We start from the raw sequence: 19,106 nt of genomic DNA, 5'->3' as shown, positions 1-19,106 counted from the left end.
GACTCAGTCGGGGGCGCAGTGAGGCCCCGCCCCTGTCTCTGCGTGACGTCACTTCTAGTCAATGAGGTACAGTGTCAGTGTGGCATATAATATAGTCCCTGTAATCCTTTTGCCGCGTGTTCGCTAGCTCCGACCTCTGCCGTGGGCGAGACCAAGAGTCTTGGTGTCTTTAGCCAGGCAGGGGAATGCAGATGGGCACAGAGCCTTTCGAATCGCACAGGCATTTATGAGCGCGCGGTGAATCTGGCGGAAGGATACAGTATTACCGGATCTCATTTTCTTACGCGATAGAAGGCGGGCGCTATATAAGCGGGGAGCGCGGGACGCGCCCTCTTATTGTCTATCTGTCCAAGGTGTTGTGCGGTTGTGTGCGTGGGCGCAGCTGGGACCCACCCGACCCGGCCAGCCACTCCGCCGCCGCCATGGCTTGGTAAGGGCGGCAGGGCCAGCAGCGGCATCGGCCAGTGCAGCGGGCGCAGCAACAGCAGCGGCGTCCTCGGCCCATCCCCGGCGTCTGCAACCATGGCGTGAGTACCGGGGTGGGGGCAGGGCCCCGGTCCCCCACCGGGAATGGTCTGGCCGAGCCGGGGAAGGGGTTAGGGAGCTGAGAAGGCCTCCCCCGTGTTGGCGAATGGTTTCTCCCCGTTCGGAGGGTGGGGGCTGAGAATGGTGTAGTCCGTAGCGAGGGAGTTGGTCTTCCGCAAAGGGGGGGGGGGGGGGGGGGCGCGTCCCCGGGGCTGGTGGGGGGGGGCCTTGGGGCTTTCCCCCCCCGGGGGGGGGGGGGGGGGGGAATTCCTGTGACGCTCTTAGCCCAGGGAGAAACCATTCCCCACAGACAGGGCAGGAGCGGCCCATCCTGGATATGGGGGGGTGGCACATGAGTCTGGAGCCTTGTGCGCTGTCTCGCCTCCTCTCCACCTCGAGCCCAGGGTCCCTAGGACTCTGCTCTCGGGCGGAATCCTATGGCTGCAATCGCAGATGATGCAGGCTGCTCGTTCAGCCTCTCGCCCGACTTCCCCGCTATTTTGTTACCCCTGATGGGGTTTCCAGGCGACAGCCCCTATTACCCTTAAATGTCCGCTTTCTATCTTCGCAGTCAGCGTTTTCCTTCCCTGGCCGCTGGCTGGGACTCCAAGCTATCTAATGCCTCTCTGCTCCTGCGGATTCTGGGCAGGCAGTAATCTGTTAGCTGCCAGCTGCTGTCGGAGTAGCCCCAGTGGAAACGTGGCAGGATACACAAAATGGCTGCCTATTTATAGGGTGGGGAGAGAGGCACGCGGGCAGGAACATGAAATGGCTGCAGCTTGGCATAGGCGCAAGAGTCCTGCTATGCATGAGTCACAGCAGAATGGTGGGTGTGGCTCTAGCAGTAGATATGACCATATTTGGTCATGAGGAAACTTGAGTGGCCCCTTTGTTAAGACTTAATGAGCACCATCTTAGTAGTTGCCAGATGGCACCGTTGCGGGGATAGGATTCTGAGATGGGCAGGAAGGGGTCAAAATGCAAAGAATGTGTCTGACAGGAAAAGTGAAATCCTGGAAAGGGGGACAACCCTAGTCTGCTTAGTGTTCCATAACATGGTTTTGATAGTGGAATTTTTTTGTTTTATTGAAATTAACATTTCTACACTGGTAGAGAACGTTCAGTATTTAAGTCAAATCAAACACAAATGGCTGCATCCGCTATTGGCTGCTACTCTGAAACCTATATAATAAATGATCTTTTATCTTTGCTCCAGGTTTTTCAAAGCACCTCACAGCAGCATTGCTGTAATTGACAAAGACACCTACTCATCTACACTCTTTGACAAAAAAGCATTAAAACTTGACCAAGATGAACCTCTTGAACAACGAGATGCTATTGGGGGGTTTACTGTCCCCCTTCAACCAGTCGTCTTTGGTGGCTGAGGAAAGCCTAGGACTTCTAGATGACTACCTGGAGGTGGCCAAGCCCCTCCGTTCGCATGGGTTCTCCAGCGACAAGGCTAAGGCAGTCTCCTCCAATTGGCTGGCTGTGGATAGTTTGGGCAAAAACACAGATAACAGCCAGGGTAAGGCATTACTTTATTCACACAGGAAATATATCAGCTTGGATCATTTTAGACTAGTGTTCCCATCAAGTGTCCTATCAGGAAGTATTTGCATATCACTTAACATTCTGCCATTGTTGTAATTAACCAGTGAGCTCTTTAAGTGGATGAAACAGCTGTCTGTTTAGAATCAACAGCATCTTCCTCCATGTTCCACATATGGTTCAGAAGCCTATAGTTTGGGGAAGGGTCCCACAAGATGTGGGAGTGTTGCTGTCATTTGCTTTCACTTATGTCTTAGAAGTCTCTCCCCAAACACTTCAATTCTATGTAGAGATTGGAGGAGCCAGAGAGAAATGGAATGTCATAAGTCACTATCAGGGTTATTTTATAGTAGAGCTCTGCAACACATCCCAGACAAATGACAAGTATCAGGTGGGAAAACAATCAGACCCTCTTGGAGTCAGGTTGGTGCAGCATCTTGGTCCTGCCAGAAACCTCATTCCACAGTACAGTGAGTGTGCATGCCAAAGAGTCTCACATGCTAGTGGGTGGCAGGAGCAGAGCCATGAAGCTGCTGATTCATGCAGCCACTGCTGTGCCAACCCAAGAGGCAGATAAAGGAGAGCTGACCCCTTGGGCATGAAGCAGTGGCGGTGCTGGATTGGGGTTAGGTCAGAAAACAATTTGACCCTCTCAGGGTTAGGTAGGCTTGGGTCCAGTCTGGGTCAGACCTAAAAATTAGGCCTGAGCAGGCCTCTACTGTGCAGAACGTGTTATCTGCTGCAAGTACTAGATTTGTCAAATTGGCATATGAAAAAGTTTAGCAACAAGGGAACGGATGGAGGAAAAAATACGCAAAATATTTTGCATCCAGAGTTGTTTCAGAAGGCTTGAGTTAATTATGTGTGACTTGTATTTTTATGGTAACTAAGTTTCCCTGCATTGCAGAGGATGCCTTCTCAGGCATGGATTGGATGGTGGAGAAGATGGATCTGAAGGAATTTGACTTTGATGCCCTGTTAGGAATGGATGACTTGGAAGCCACCGTCTCTCCAGATGAGCTCATGGCCACGTTGGAAGACACGTGTGATCTATTAGACCCCCCTACCCAGGAAATTTACGACAAAGAACCTCCACTGATAACTGACCCAATTATCCATCACCCTGAATCTCCAATTGGAGTAGATCAGGTGGCCTCACTCACCCTCCTTCTGTCTCTTCCCCTCCCCCCAGGGTCCCTGACTTCCACTCCAGAACATTCTTTTAGTTTAGATCTAGGCAGTGAAGTTGATGTACTGGAAGGAGACAGAAAGCCAGAAGCCACCACATTTGTGGTGGTGTTCCCCAAGTTGGAGAAAGAGGAGGAAGCCCACTCAGATGATAGTGGAATATGCATGAGCCCGGAGTCTTATCTAGGGACCCCCCAACACAGTCCAACCACCTCTGTAGAATCTCTCACTGACAGCCAATTTGCCACAGACCCCATTTGTGATTCTGTGCGGCCCAAACCATATGATCATCCTGCCGAGAAGGTAGTGTCAGCAAAGGTGAAGGGAGAAAAAAGAGCTGATAAGAAACTGAAGAAGATGGAGCAGAATAAGACAGCTGCCACACGTTATCGGCAGAAGAAGAGGGCAGAACAGGAGGCCCTGTCTGGGGAGTGCCGAGAGCTAGAGCAGAAGAATGAGGCACTGAAGGAGAAGGCAGATTCCCTGAGCAAAGAAATCCAGTATTTGAAAGATTTGATCGAAGAGGTCCGCAAGGCCAAGGGCAAAAGAACTAAAGTCCCTGAATAGGGTAGTCAGAGTAGAAGTTTTATGTGCATGTATATAAGAGCTTGATGCTAAAAGTGGTGTATTACTGCCTAATAAATTATTTAATAGTAAGTTGGCTTTTGTGTGTTTGGGGGGGAGGGAGGGGTGCATTTGAAAGACTAGACCAATTTTTCTCACTACAGTCCCTGGCTGTCTTTATAACCAAGAGTTTGGTAGTCTATTGGACTCCACTAGCTAATGGAATGGAGATACTATACAGTATACAGAGCTGCTACTGGTGTAGAATTCAGGGAATACAAGCAAACTGGGCTAGGGGTTTGGAGGGGAGGACAAGTGGTTTCTAATTGGGAAGACCTGGAATGCTGTCACTTTCCAAATGCACTTCACTGCTTGGTGCTGTTTTCAGGCTTTGGCCCTTAATCTACTTGATTGATTCATTTACCTGTGACCTAGGCCAGCCCTGAGTCAGTGCACATGATACAATAGTGGTCATACAGTTCGCCTCCCATGAGCTAGGACACAACTGCAATGTTCAAGTATCTGAAAAATTTACTTACTAAGTATCAATTGATCCTTAAAGGGAACAATGTGAACATGAAAAACACTTTCTTGAAACCAGTACAGCTTTTTCTTTCCTTGTTTGCTTTTGCAGCAACAGGAAGTGACTAGATAACTCAAATACAAAATGTGGTTCCCCCCAACTTAGTAGTTTCCTGTTTAGAGGTATACTAGCTACAAAATTTGCAGACAAGTGATTTTTCCAAGTTGATACTGGCCATTTAAAATAGGCAGCACAACTCGATAAACCTTTATTTTTTGGCATTAAGGGGATCTGTTACTACTTGGAATAGCTTTAGACATGTCTATTTCTAGAGCCCCAATTTAAGCTAAATTTGATTGGAAGGGGAGTTGATTTATACATAGTCATCAGGCTATCTCTGATGTGACAGTTTGTTTTGATTAATCTTCATGCTAGTCAACTGAAATAAAACACTGAAATGCTTGTATTCAGAACAGCTGTGGCATTTACTGTTACTGGCATTTGAGGAATCAATAGTTGGCAGTATCTGAAATGGTGGTTACTTACTTTTCTGTTATATTAGTGTATAGCTGTGGATACAGATTACATATTTGGGGCGGGGGAGATTTTGTTAAACTAGAAAGCAAGACCTGATAGAGGCATGGAGGAGTGTGGAGATGAGGAATCCTGTCCCACTTGACTGAAAGGCTAAAATGGGAAAAAAGGTATTGGTTTGAGTCTGACTCTATGTACAGTAGAACCTCAGTTACCAATACTTCAGGAATGGAAGTTGTAACTCTGAATAATATATGGAGATATACCTATCTCTCAAAATGTTATGGTTCTTTCAAAAGTTTACAATTGAAAATTGACTTAAATACGGCTTTGAAACAACTATGCAGAAGAAAAATGCTGCTTTCAACCATCTTAATTTAAATGAAACAAGTACAGAAAGTTTCCTTTTAAACTTCCCCTTTATTTTCTTAGTTTACATTTAACACAGGATTCTACTGTATTTGATGTTTTTGGTCTCTGCAGCTACCTGATTGTGAACTTCTGGTTCCAAACTGGTCAGTTTGTAACTGGTGTTCGTAACTTCGGTTCTACGGTATAACTTTTACTAGGTTGGCACCAGGATCCTTACCCATTTTTGTACTGTGGCCATAAAAAAATGGGTAAGGCTCCTGGTACCAACCTAGTAAACTTCAGAGTGTAACAAAAATAGTAGGATAGTGCTTTTGTTCCCTAATTCATGAGGCAGTTGGACTTCCTGTTTCTTATTGTGATGAATGCCCTGTCTACAGCAGAGGTCCCCAAACGGGGATGTGCCCCTCTAGGGTGGAGTGGAGGAACATTCAGGCCTGGGCCAGCCCTGATGGGGGGCAGAGCGAGAGTGCCACCTAGCCCCACTCTGCTCAAGCCGTAGCTGTGGCTCTGCACTTGGCTCTGGCCCCAGGCTCAGCTGTGGCTCCGCTCCTGGACCCAGATCTGTCCCCAGCCTTGGCCCCTCACCCATGTCCAGCCCCACCCAGGAGCGTGGCGGGAGATGGGACTGTGAGAAGTTAGGGAACCACCGGTTTACAGCATTTTTGTCATTGGCGTTTACTACCTGCTAATTTTGGCTTCATATATTTGAATACTGAATTAGCTTTTGAGCTTGAATGATCCCTTTTAAAACACTTAAACTTAAAGTCAGAGCTAATTTTAAACAACCTGTGGAACTCTTCAAGAGCGATGGCAGTAAAGTGTCCTGGCTAAATTCCAGGTTGGTAACTGCCTGCCAAAAATTATGGGAGCTGCAGGGGCAATGCCCGTGGACGGGGGAGTACACAGCTGCCTGGCCGTGCCTCCCCGTAGGAGCCGGAGAAGGGACATGCCACTGCTTCCAGAAGCTGCTTGTGGTAAGCACTGCCTGGAGCCTGCACCACTGAGCCTCCCCCCAAACCTCTCATCCCCAGCCCTGATCCCCTTCCTGCCCTCGGTCCTAGCCCGGAGCACCCTCCTACACCCCAAACTTCTCATTTGCACCCCCCAACCAGAGCCCTCACCCCCTCTTGCACCCCAACCCCAATTTTGTGAGCATTCATGGCCTGCCATACCCAGATGTGGCTCTCAGGCCAAAAAGTTAGCCCACCCCGGTCTAGAGACTTACTTAGGTCCCAAGCACAACCTTAGTAAAAAGATCTCAAATTAGCTAGTGATTCTTCAAGTTTGTGTGACTTTTCCAGTTGCCCACATTTCAGTAGAGGGGAGAGTCAAATCTCTTTTAGGGAGCTGAGCCCTAGATCTGACTAGAAGAGTCTCAAGAAAGTTTGGAACACTCCTTTGGGCATGGGTTGGTGAGGTGTTTTACAGAATTCCCCGCTAGTCTACCCATTCTAAGAAATGGGGAATCCTCGCTGTAACTGCCCTCTTACCAACAAATGTTCTCTTTTTTTGGCAGCAGGTACCCAGACTAGCAATACTAGACTAGTCCACGTTTGCTTTTCCTTGGGATGTTTGTCTTGGCATGGTGCTTTCCCTCCTCTCAGTACGCATAGGGAGGGTTCTGAAGAAAACTGCTTGTCATAGGGACTCCCTTAATCCTAGTTGCCTGAGACTGGCAGGCTTGCTACGTGGACCTGCTGATGCTTTTCCAAGGATTAGAAGTCCTATGTTCCTACGCCAAGACCTTTGTCAGCAGGGCCCAGTAACTTTCTCAGGCCCTGACACCAAAATTTCTCATCCTGGTTTGCAATAAGACACTTTTAAAGGAGTTGTACATTTTTGATAGGGTGGCTCAGACACTGCTGTACCAACAGCAAAAATGACGACTTCTTTTGCAGTCTATTGTGTGGATGGTTCTGTTCCAGATGATGCGGGTAAAAGGCTTTTTCTCCCTCTTCCCCCCCCCCCCCCCCCGCTAGATGGACCAGAGTGACAGCCATCTTTGATTTCCTGAAGGTTGCCATCAAAGGCCTTGTCTCTGACCCTGCTCAGGGTTTGAGGCCACAAAAGTTCCCTGCCAGTGAGACTTGGAGCTCATGACACTGGAGTTACCTCCTAGGCCAGAGCAGGGAAGTACTCTTTCACTAGACGCTATTGGCTAGGGTCACGGCCCTTGAGTATAGTTGCTTATAGTAGGGTTTCTATTAGAAAAGCTCTGTACTCAGAAGGGGTCAGGTTCTCTTTCTCCCTCCTCCGTCAGCCAGTGGCTCCCTCTTCTCATTCAGCTAACTTTTATCTCCCTTGGGTGCCTTTCTATAGAGTGTACAGCCATACAGAGCCCAGCCACTGAAAGACCAATCATACTCCCAACTTAACTTCTAATTTGCTTTCCATGGCTCAATGGAGACCACACAGATCCCCATCCTGGCAGGTTTTGATGAGAGACTCTCCTCTGGGTGGTAGAGCGGGCTAATAAGTTTTCTTCAGATAAGGACTCAAACTGGAGAAGCAGAAGGAGCCCCAGTGAGTGGGAAAATCCTGGATGCCGACTAGTCAGCATCTTGTCTCGGAGCAAGGGAAGATCCAGAGTCTGCACAGTCTCAGCTGAGCCACAGAAAACACATTAGCTGGTAAATGGGTCTATAAAATGTTTTTGTTTCATTTTCCTTAGAGTAAACCCACCTAAGAGAGGGAGTCACTCTGGCATGGCATGTGAATAAACTTCCTATGTTCCCATAGCAGCTCTCGTAGAGCAAAATTAGATGTTTTACACGAAAGGATGAGTGTAATATAAGAACCCAAATAGACTAGAAACATCCCAGTCTCCTACCACTGAAATGCAATCATCCAGGGGTAGGAAGATCAGAGCTGCAGACAAACAGGGAACAGCACAACACTTCCACAGCTCTTTCAAAGTAATTTCTATCTCTCTTCTCCCCCTCCCCCCTTCTCTCAGGAAAACTACTTTTAAAGTAAAAGAGGTGTGTGTGTGTGTGGGGGGGGGGGAGAACCCTGCTGCTGCTTTCTGTGTCTGACTGCAGCTCTGATCATCTTGTCTTCAAACAGGCCATCAAACTGATGCTATGGCTGCCTCATGGGCTCATATTTCAATTACATATGTAACTTTCAATAAGTAATTCTTAGTAATTTAGTCATGCTTTTAAACAGTATCTGTAGATTAGAAACTTATTCTTCCATTGTAATTTTCATAAATTCCAGGGCCAGAAGGGACTCTTTTTACTCCTGCTGGAATTCTGCATCTCTGCGCAATGCAGAATTTGCGCAGAATTAATGTTTCCTGCAGAATTTTATTTTTTCATGCAGATTTTGAGACTTCCATCAAAATGCTTTCTTTTTCCAGTTTTGCTTGTTTCAAATATTAGTTATATACACATACATGAGCACTTCTGCTGCGTGAGCAGCGAGGCTCAGTGTAAAAACCTTATGGTGTACTGTTAAATTAAACTGGTCGTGACTCATGACCCTAGTGGTGCCTCCCTCCCTTTTATATTCCCTGCCAGCCTGAACTCACCCCTCTCCGCTCCCACCTATCACTGCGCACACACACAGACGCGCTCCCACCTACCACTGTGCGTGTGCACATCCCCCAGCACTCCCACCTATCACTGCGCATGCACACACAGCGCTCCCACCTCACTGCATGCACGCACACACAGCGCTCCCATCTATCACTGCGTGTGCGCGCACACAGTGCTCCCACTTGCGCCTGGCACAGGGGCGTGCATACCACCTCTGGAGACAAAAGGGTGGTTGGCTGGTGAACCATGTACATGAACTCTCTCTCTCTCTCTCTCTCTCTCTCTCTGCCCTGGGTCTTCCTTCCCCCATGCTAACCATCCACTATCCTATAGCTAAACTACCGCTAACTCACCAACCCCACTCCCGCTAGTGGCATGATCCAAAAACCTTACAATACATACACAAGCATGAACTTGGACAACACATGACAGACACACAAAACAGTACTTAAGGATGCTGGCGCCCTCTTAGGCCAGGTCGTTACGTCTGTATAATGACTTTGTTTAAATTAAATATTTAATTTCACTGAAAGAGAAGATAACTGTTAACAAAGATGCATCAAGTTCTGTATTAATATACCTAGTAAGGAATCTATTTGTCAAAATTTTTTTTCTGATTTTGTTGTTGTTGGCTGTATTGTCAGACCTACTTGCTGACAGATATTTTGAAATAAATTGCCAAAATAATTGAAACTGCTGTGATTATATTGTGTTTTTGACAAATAAAATATGCAGAATTTTAAGACTGTGCAGAATTTTTAATTTTTTGGTGCAGTATTCCCCGCAGGAATATATTATCATCTAGTCTGATCTCTTGAATAACACAAGCCATAGAACTTCCCCAAAATAATTCCTAGAGAAGATCTTTTAGAAGATCTTGTAAATCTTGATTTACAAATTATCAGTGATGGAGAATCTACCACGACCCTTGGTAAATTATTCCAATCTTCAATAACTGTTAAAAATGTATGCCTTATTTCCAGTCTGAATTCATCGTTTCAACTTCCAACCATTGAATTGTTATACCTCTCTCTAGAGAAACTTCCCTTTAATCCCTTTCTTTGTACTATTTTTATGCACCATTCTATGCTGAGCCAAAGGAAGAAAACCGTTTTTAAGAGGAGGAAGGTATAATCTTAGACTTCCTTAGAGACAGACTGGACAATTGATAGCTCTTCATGTGCTAATTTGTTTTATATTTTGTCAGGATTCATGACATTTGTCTCATCGCCTTATCTCAGCCCATACTTGTTTAAATTGATTCTTTACTGTTTACATAGAGGGCAGTTCCTCTGCCCAGCAATAGAGAGAAGTAGGGAAATGGAGCAAGTTAAATACACGTTACCTGTTGCACTATGAGAATACCAGTCCCTGTATATATTTGGCAGTTTAATTAAGACCATTTTGAATTCTGGATGTGTGTGTGTTTTGGCTGTGAGAATTTCTGAGTTTCAGCAAGGTGTGTGTGTGTGTGGGGGGTAATGGCATAGCTGACTCAAGGGAGGCACAGCGTGGGCAGGTGCAGACTTCACACAACTCTCCTCATGCACCTCAAGCTAGGTGTGATACATCCCTGCATATTCCACTCCTGTTCCATTGGCTGAGTAGAAGTCCAGTGTTCATATACATAACTCGTGACAATACAGGCAGGCTGCAATCTCCTGCAAAGCTATTCTGACCATGTGTGCCCTCTTTCCCACCACCTTATTTCTGCTACTGTTGTGTGCCGATAACTTCCTCTTCAACCTGTTTTTAGATCCAGGTGCTTGTACTTGTTCTCTGTAAATACAAATAGAAAAGCAAACCACCCCCAAAGAAGCCATCCTCCTCCTTTGCTGTCCTGAGAAAACGGCTGCACTCCTGTACCTTGTGTGCAAGCCCAAATCCCCACCTGCAGCTTTGCAGAGTGAAAGTAAAGGGTGATAAAAGCTGACTAGCCTCTCTTAGCAAGAAGCCCAGAAATAGCAGCAAGGACATGCTGCCCTTTGGGAGATGAGCATTCCCTCTTAGTGCCACTGAGCTGCATTAACCAGCAGGATAAGGCAGGATATTCTGGTCAGAGTATTTCAGGCAAAAGCCATAGCCTGGCAGCCCAAGCCCCCCCCCCCCCCATCCCAGCACAACCTTCAGTCTGCTCTCCAGAAAGCAGTCAAGGTGCCTCTTGAGCAAACATATCCTATGCCTCTCTCATGTTTCCTGGTGTCTTTTCCACACCTAGTCACTTGCATGTGATTTGGTTCTGCCTAAATTCCTGGTTTACTCTTACCTTCTTCCTTTTGAAACTGTCCCTCCTTTCCTCTAACCCCTATGTAACAATTCTCCTATTGATTATCAACCTCTTCTTTAACTCTGAAAGCCTTTTTGGGGGCAACATTTATTTTCCAGTGAGCATAAACCCCATTTCTTTTATTTTTCCTATCACTTAATCCTCCAGACCTGGTAGCATCTGCATTGAATATGTACAGCAGGGGTAGGCAACCTATGGCACGTGTGCGAAGGCGGCACGCGAGCTGATTTTCAGTGGCATTCACACTGCTCGGGTCCTGGCCACCGGTCTGGGGGGCTCTGCATTTTAATTTAATTTTAAATGAAGCTTCTTAAACATGTTGAAACCTTATTTACTTTACATACAATAGTTTAGTTATCTATTATAGACTTATAGAAAGAGACCTTCTAAAAAGGTTAAAATGTATTACTGGCACGCAAAACCTTAAATTAGAGTGAATAAATGAAGACTCGGCACAGCACTTCTGAAAGGTTGCCGACCCCTGATGTACAGTGTAACTCTTTTCCTGTCAGTGCCAGTTTTTAGCAATTAAAGGTGTCTGGGTTCTGGCTACCTTGGAGACCTCCTCTCTCCTTCTGCATCATACTTGCAGTAGAGAGCCACTTAGAGGCACTCTCTAAATTCAATTTCCAGTGTGGGGAGGGTCCTTGGATCTAGTATATGCTTCCTCTTTTGTACCAACAAAGCTTGTATTAACTCTGAGTGCATGTTTCAAGACCCAGCTGCTCAGTCTGGCCTCTTGTGTGTGTGTGTGTGTGTGTGTGAGATTTCTGTGGACTAGGGAATTCTATTTTAAACTGACTAGTCTAAATATGTGTCAGGTTGCTTTTAAATGCACCCATGCCAAGCCTTTAGACAATCATAAAGCAGCTAGCTGTACAGAGGAGTTCTAGCAAGCGTTTTAAACAGTGTCACAATCACTCCCAAAGCAGTGATCAGTCACTTCACATTTCACCTTCTCTTGCATGTTCCTCTTGCATCACGCCATTTTATTGTAAAGGGCAGGTGGGTTTCTTGCTGGTGAAAAATGTCAAGTTAACCTGTGGGGATATGGGAGTACTCTAGATATCACCAGAGCTGGTGCAGCACAGGCCTCAGCAATGTAAGCTTCCTCTATCTGCTGCCAGCCACACCAGGGTGATTCAATTCTGACCAGGACAAAATATTGATAGTGTGAGCTGGAGAGGGGAATCATCTTAGTGTCCCATTTAAGCGTTGGTCTGTGAGACTATGAATTAACCAGTTAAGGTGAGGGTAATGCAGCTCAGACCAATGGTCTATCTAGCCCACTGTCCTGTCCTGTCTCTGCCAGTAGCCAATACCAGATGATTCAGAAACAATTCTGGAATGACCTGCCCACAAGGGAAGCATTTTCCTACTCTGGGCAGTTAGTGGTTGGCTTATGCCTTGAAGCAGGAGTTTATAATCCCTTCTATTCTAATAGAAGCTATTCATATAAATATCTAATCTTTATTTGAATCGTACTAAACTCTTGGGCCAAGATCTCACAGCTATTTAGCCACCTACATTCCATTGATTTCAGCAAGCAGTAACTGCCTAAAGAGCTTTGAGGATTTGGGCCTTGCCTCAATATGTAGCAGCTAATTCAGAGTTCCACAGGGTAAGTACACATTATGTAAAAAAAATTCCTTTTCAGCTTAAATTTGTTGCCTTTCACTTTGATTGCTCCTTGTCTCATATTATGGGGGTGGGGGAGTGGAAGCACCTCTTAAGTTTTCTATACCATTAATTACTCAGACTGATGTCTCATGTCCTCTCTGAACTAAGTAGTTCTAACTCCCATAGATTTTCAATGAGACAAAGTGCCTAAGTCAATTCTGAAAATGGGATGTTGGTGCTTTTGGAGGTATTACCACTAATCTTTTCAATTTCTCCACACCTGTAGTTATTTTCATCACCTCTCTCTCTACCCCTTCTCTTTCTGCTCTATCATTTTAGAGAAAAGGAGACAGAATTACCAGAAGCTTAAGAGAAGGTGTCCCACTGTTTTATAAAATGGCATATTTTTTAAACTATTCCTTATGCATCCTAATGTTGGTTGCTGCAGCTGCTGTTCAGTGAAGAGGCTTTTGCTGAGCTGTTTGGAGTCTTATTGCATATAGTGGTGGTTGAGTCATTCACTGTACACTAGCTTGTCTGTCAGTCACTCTACCAGTTTGCTTTCCATTCATGTTGTAGGAGTGTCAGATACACCCTGGCTTTATGGATCTGATTCATAAGCTAGCCCAATACTAAACACCCAGGGACTGCTTTGCCCTGTAATTCCTCTGCCAGAAGTAGACCATTGCCAGACTCGCATGTTATTTACATTTATATTAAAGCAGCTGCTGCTGCTATTCTCCTCCCTGTGGGTGGGAAAGTTATACATAGCTAAACCTGGGGGGTTGCCATCCTATCTTTATTTTCTGCTGCAGCATGGTGCAGAGCTGGGACCAGAGCCAGGAGTCCAGCCACCGTGAGCTCATCCAACCCAGTGCTCACCCCACAGCAGTAGGAAGGAATCAAGTGTGGGAGCACACAGCTAAAACAAAGGAATGCACTCTGACAGAATCAGCTGTTCCAGGCTGAAGAGTTTTAGGTTATATGTTAGGAACCTTTCCCTTCTGCTTCTGTCAGTGGAAGCCAAGGGGAAATAGGAGCTATTTAAAAGTAAAAGCACCTGGGCCACTCCTTGCACACTAAACTCCTTTCTCCCTATTTCTTGTGGGGCACAACTTTGCCTGTAGGTGATGGCTGAATGAAGCAACAAGCTCTTCTGACCCTGCTTTCTCAATACTCCACAATGGTCATGCACTAGCATTTGCACATTTAGTATATTGAAGTCTTCTGTGGTTCCACACTCCACTGTCCAAAATGCTGTTCCTTCAACTTATATGTAGTGAGCAGTGGCCTGTAGGGATGGGGAAGAGGACTCACGGGCCTGCTCTGTCTAAGTGTCATGCATAGCTGGGCGATGTTCTTCCACTTGATGAACAAAAGCAAGCCTGAAGAGGCCTTCATACTTGTGGGACTGAGATCAATTAATACAGGCAGAAACAGCAGTTAGTTGGAATGTGTAAATACATGTTTAAATTGTTCTTAGCATGTCTCCTGGTTACAGGGCTAGCTGCACCTCTGTTCTCTTCCTGGTCTGAGTACATGCCCTCAGCTGTCAGGCCTCATGACTTCACCTCTCCTGGGGAGCAATTCCACAGTTCTCACACAGGCCGGGTCTCGGAGTGGATCACCTGTTCTTACCCAGCAGCTCCAACTGGATTCAGCTCCTATGGTTCTTTCCTTCTGGAGTCTGTGACCAGCAGCATACACAGTGACCAAATAACCTTCTTAAAACACTTAAAATTTTAACAGTAGGAACAAATAATTTAGAGGATTTCAAAAAACAGTTAACAGTCTATGCATATCACTTTCCATCTCCCACTAGCAGCCTAAGGAAACCTAACTGCTTCAGCCTCCCACATGGGTAGCTGGGTCAGTCTGGTGCCCCCACACAATCACCTCCTCTCTTGTAAGGAAGCCCTTTTTAAACTTCCAAACTTCTTGTACTTCATTCTCAAACTTGGGCCCCTCTGGACAAAACTAGTTTTGCAAGTTGGCTGAAAAGGAAATCTAAAGTCCTCAAAGATAAGGGTTGTTAAGGGACCATGCCCAAATGGTTAAGTGTTTGCTTTCTGAGGGGTAGAGGGCTGCCCAGGCCTAATTTTTAAGCCCCCTTGACCCAACCCTTCCTTCATAACCTGAGACAGTGCCACTGCCTCCAGCCTATAGTAGTTGCATCCCATCGGGTGGCTCAGCCCTATGGAAGGGTGGCTTATTTCAAGTTGTTCTTTTACTTCCTGCTTCTATTAAACCAATCTTCATATAGTAAACACCCCATAACCATGTCAACATACATACCCTGTTTCCCCGAAAGTAAGACATCCCCCGAAAATAAGACCTACTTCCAGTTTTGCCTCTCGCTGTAATATAAGGCATCCCCCTGAAAATAAGACCTCCCCGATAATAAGGCCACCCCGGAATATAAGGCCCCGAAGCTCCAGGAAAAATAAGACCTCCCCTGAAAATAAGACCTAGCGCATCTTTGGGAGCAAAAATTAATATAAGACACTGTCTTATTTTCGGGGAAACGGTATTTGTAAGTTACAGAGCAGCTCCATTACTATCACAGTAGGTATGACACGTTTATTTTAAACAAGATGGCAAATTAAAAATGGCTCTCTAAACTTACTCTAGCCAACTTCTTGAAACAAATTCAAAGTACAGTTAAAAAAAACAGGAAAAGCTACTCATTGCCATATACATTTTTCTGTTTCTGCACCAAGAACATGCACAAAAGGGAACTGGTCTTTGCACTGCTCTAGTCTCTGCAGAAGAGAGAAATGAGTAATTGAGAAATCCCCTCTCTATCCTCTTACACAACAAGTTCCAAGCAACATGTACAATAAGGAACACTAATGTCCAGGATTAACTGTATTTCGTCACTACAGCTGCCTGTTTCAATAATATCTTGACTTCCCCAAACTTGCATTTCTGAGAAACCCTCCCTGACTCTCCATCTGGTCACTGTGTATTGCAGGCAAGTGGGTGACAGAATACACCAGTGAGGAAACAGGAGCAACAAACAAATTTGGGGATTGCAATGAGACTAAAAGGAAGAGTGTATTCAGGACTGCTTGACATTTCAGCTCAGCCAGGCTATTTTACAAGGAGGCAATGATTCATGTAATTGATATTTGGGCTGGGGTTTTTTTGGGCACTCATTCTTTTTACCCTTTGTTTTCAAGTGGAGAACAAGGGTCCTGCTTTCTGGAAATATAACAGATGGCAATAAAGTAGTCACCAGCCTTCCAGAAATACATTGTACCCATAGGCTTAGCACAATGGATGAATGTCTCTGAAAAATCAACTTCCCCACCTGCTGGCCAAACTACATGTTGCAACATCCAAAGCATTTAGCATTGTTTTTTGGGTAGGAGAGAACTGCCTCCCTTGATCCAGCATCACAGCCACTAGCCAAAAGTTCTCAACAACAGTATGCTGCCTTCACCTTCACCAGCTGGTGTTTGCAAGGCAGGGAGGGGTGGATATTCTCAGGGGAAGTGACAGATAGCCACACCTAGCAAGTTTGGGACAGGAGACCTGATGTGGGTTAATACTAGGGCCAGCTGTACTATGCAGCAACACCACCCCTGTGTGTTTAGTACCCTGATTTAATGGGCTTGAGTGTAAACTACCAGCTGTATAAGGAGATCTGTGGGAGGGAAGGCTGGGAGGAGTCCAATACAGAAGGGTTATTTCACTTCCACTCATCAGTCTGAAGAAGGAAAGTAGAAAATACCCATATAGTAACATGGAGAACAGAGACCTTTCACACAGCCCTAAGTCAACCTAAAAAGAATTGTGCCTGAATTGCTTGAATGATCTGTTTCACCTCTGCCAATCCCCCCCTACTGGAATAATCATTCCACCACAGAGGTAAGCAAGTACACTCTTTGCCATAGTGACTACTGATCAAGCACCATAAGCGTACATGGCATTACCCAAGGAGAAAAAAAAGTGAAGGTCCTTGCCTGATGGAGATCATAACCTAAACAGAGGTTTGAATAGTACTCACATCTCCTTTCTAGAGCATCCTTCCTTTTTCTGATAATTTGTTCCAGTTGCTCCACAATTCAGCTCTAAATCATCTCCTGTGCTTCCCCTAATGAGACATGCCATTTTAAGCTGTCTTTTCCAGATCAGATGGATAAAAGGATCCTGCCTCAGAGGAGCAGAGTTTGCATCTGGCTTGAATGAAGAGTCTGCTCTACTCCAAGAGAACATGAGTGAGGTGCTGGCTGGAAGTGGGCAGTAGAGGAAATATGATGCACCCTAACATGATCTCCCTGGATGCTTTTGAGTCTACAGCATCACATCCCATCCTAGCGACTAACAAGTTCTGTACAGCTATGTGAAGTCTTGCAGTGGATGTGACATCTAAACATATGCTGGCAAGAGGCATAATCACACTCCCCTGGTCTCCCATCCCAAACAAGAGGACAGGGTCAGTCCCATGCTCTGAACACTCAGTTTTGGAAAGCTCAGAGTTGCAAGACTTATCACACTGCTCCAGCTCGCCCAAAGTATTCTCTCTCAAACTTCCGGAAGTCTTCCTCCGTGAAGACAGTGCCTTCAGATTTCTTCTTCGGCTTCTCTGGGGGACGGTCTCTAGATTTCCTGCCCCTATTCTGGTCGAGGACCTTTAAAAAATAGGAAGGAAAGATTATTACAGCCTTTGCTAATCCAGTCCCAGACACAGTATAAACTACTGTGCCAGTAATCCTCATCCCAACCTGCAGTAACCCCCTGCTATTCCGGTCCTGGCAATGCAGAGAATTAAGACAGATGTTTACTAGGGTTAACAAAAGCTTGTGTTTGGGGCAGCAGCAGATTCCATTTGGGTTTTTGGGACTAATGTCAAAGACAGTCTCAGCTCTGTTGCTGCTGAGGGCGTTGAAGCCAAAACCAACTGCTAGGGCTGAAAGCTCATCACAAATTTTGTTAAGAAGAATTGGTGATTTACAGCATCCCTTTCGGCTGCTTAGTTCTCGACCTTTTGGTTTTGGCATGAGTCCATCTATTTGAAGACAAACAACAAAACATATTCCCAGGTGGGTGGGAAGTACTACTCAAGGTGCTGTGAACTGCTTCTGAGTTACTGGTGAACTGCCTGCAGCAGAACAGGTTTCCCTGCTGAACAGCCATTGTAGCGTGTAGGACAACTCAACAGGGAGAGGGAGAAGCATAGTCTACTGGGCTACACACAGGACAGAGAAAGTTAATTCTGTGTTCTCAATCTGGCTCCAACACCAATGCCCTATGCAGCGTTGGTAAAGCCTTAGTTTCTCTCCCTGGAACGTGAGGATACCACCTCCCTCCCTTAGAGGAATTGTGTGACTAGTATATAGGACACTATATATACTGAGCTATTAAATAAACAACATCAACATAATACATGTTTGTACTTTTTTCAAACCTTTCATGGGAACAGCAGCTATAAAGGAAACAGAGGAAAACATTTCCTTTTTTCCCCAGTTTACTTTTTACACCTGACAGACTGTAGTCCGTTTCATTAGATTCCCTAGTTGTATGGGTCTTTAAAAATCAACATGGGAAAGAAACATTTTAAGTGATAGGAAAACAAAAAAATCCCACAAGGGGCACCACATGTAGCACCTAGAATTAACAACTTTTTTAAAATGGTCAACTTGACATATACTCATTGGTTCTATTAAAGAGAGCTATGGAGGACTGTAGACACACAATGAAATACAGGTCTGGGCAAGGACTGTGGGGAAAAAATGGGTCAGAGAGAGGGAAGAGAACTTTTAATGAAGAGAGTACGGTTATATGATGATATTAACATTGCCAGCTGCCCTGAATTCTATCATTAAGGGGAGAAAAACAAAAATAACCCAGAATTCTTGACTCCACTTATATAACAGAAGATTCTATTGGATACCCCAAAATACACATTTTTCTGTACAATTAGTTTTGGGAAATAGGCCCTATAAAATCATCTTGCTGGATCGTCCCAAAAATCCTAAGGCTGGCCCTGGGCATAGTTGTGTGATCATTATAGATCGGGGGTAGGCAACCTTTCAGAAGGGGTGTGCCGAGTCTTCATTTATTCACTTTAATTTAAGGTTTCGCGTGCCAGTAATACATGTTAATGTTTTTTAGAAGGTCTCTCTCTATAAGTCTGGGGTGTGTGTGGAGGTGCAGGGCAGAAGGCTGGGTGTTGGGGGGAGGTGCAGGGTAGAAGGCTGGGAGTGTGTGGGGAGGTGCAGGGCAGAAGGCTGGGGTGTTTGGCTCGTGGGCGTGCTCCCAGCCCCCTGCCCTGAGCAGCTCATGGCAGGGGGCTGGGAGGGATATGCCCTGTTCCACCCCCTTCCCCAAGGCCCATCCCTACCTCTCTCTGCCTCCTCTACGGAGTAGGGAGCATGCTGCTGCTCGGCTCTGCTCC

The 19,106-nt window shown here is 45.7% G+C and overlaps 2 protein-coding genes across 2 annotated transcripts in view; one reads left to right on the top strand and one right to left on the bottom strand.

Moving 5' to 3' along the window:
• The first annotated feature begins 324 nt into the window (after positions 1–324).
• Positions 325–3,921, top strand: ATF4 (activating transcription factor 4). Its single transcript, XM_024199628.3, has 3 exons — positions 325–527; positions 1,742–2,053; positions 2,984–3,921. The coding sequence occupies exons 2-3, from the start codon at positions 1,837–1,839 to the stop codon at positions 3,829–3,831; spliced, it is 1,065 nt and encodes a 354-aa protein (XP_024055396.1). The 5' UTR covers positions 325–527; positions 1,742–1,836; the 3' UTR covers positions 3,832–3,921.
• Positions 3,922–15,268: 11,347 nt separating this feature from the next.
• RPS19BP1 (ribosomal protein S19 binding protein 1) overlaps positions 15,269–19,106 on the bottom strand; it is a 5,606-nt gene continuing 1,768 nt past the window's right edge. The window contains exon 4 of the mRNA XM_026657575.1: positions 15,269–17,340. Coding sequence (XP_026513360.1) covers positions 17,200–17,340 — 141 coding nt within the window. The 3' untranslated portion in view covers positions 15,269–17,199. The remainder of the gene's footprint in view (positions 17,341–19,106) is intronic.

Source organism: Terrapene carolina, unplaced genomic scaffold (genome assembly GCF_002925995.2).
Source record: "Terrapene carolina triunguis isolate 2854851 unplaced genomic scaffold, T_m_triunguis-2.0 Scaffold247, whole genome shotgun sequence".
Taxonomy (NCBI): Eukaryota; Metazoa; Chordata; order Testudines; family Emydidae; genus Terrapene; species Terrapene triunguis.
This window is presented reverse-complemented; position numbering and strand designations above follow the sequence as displayed.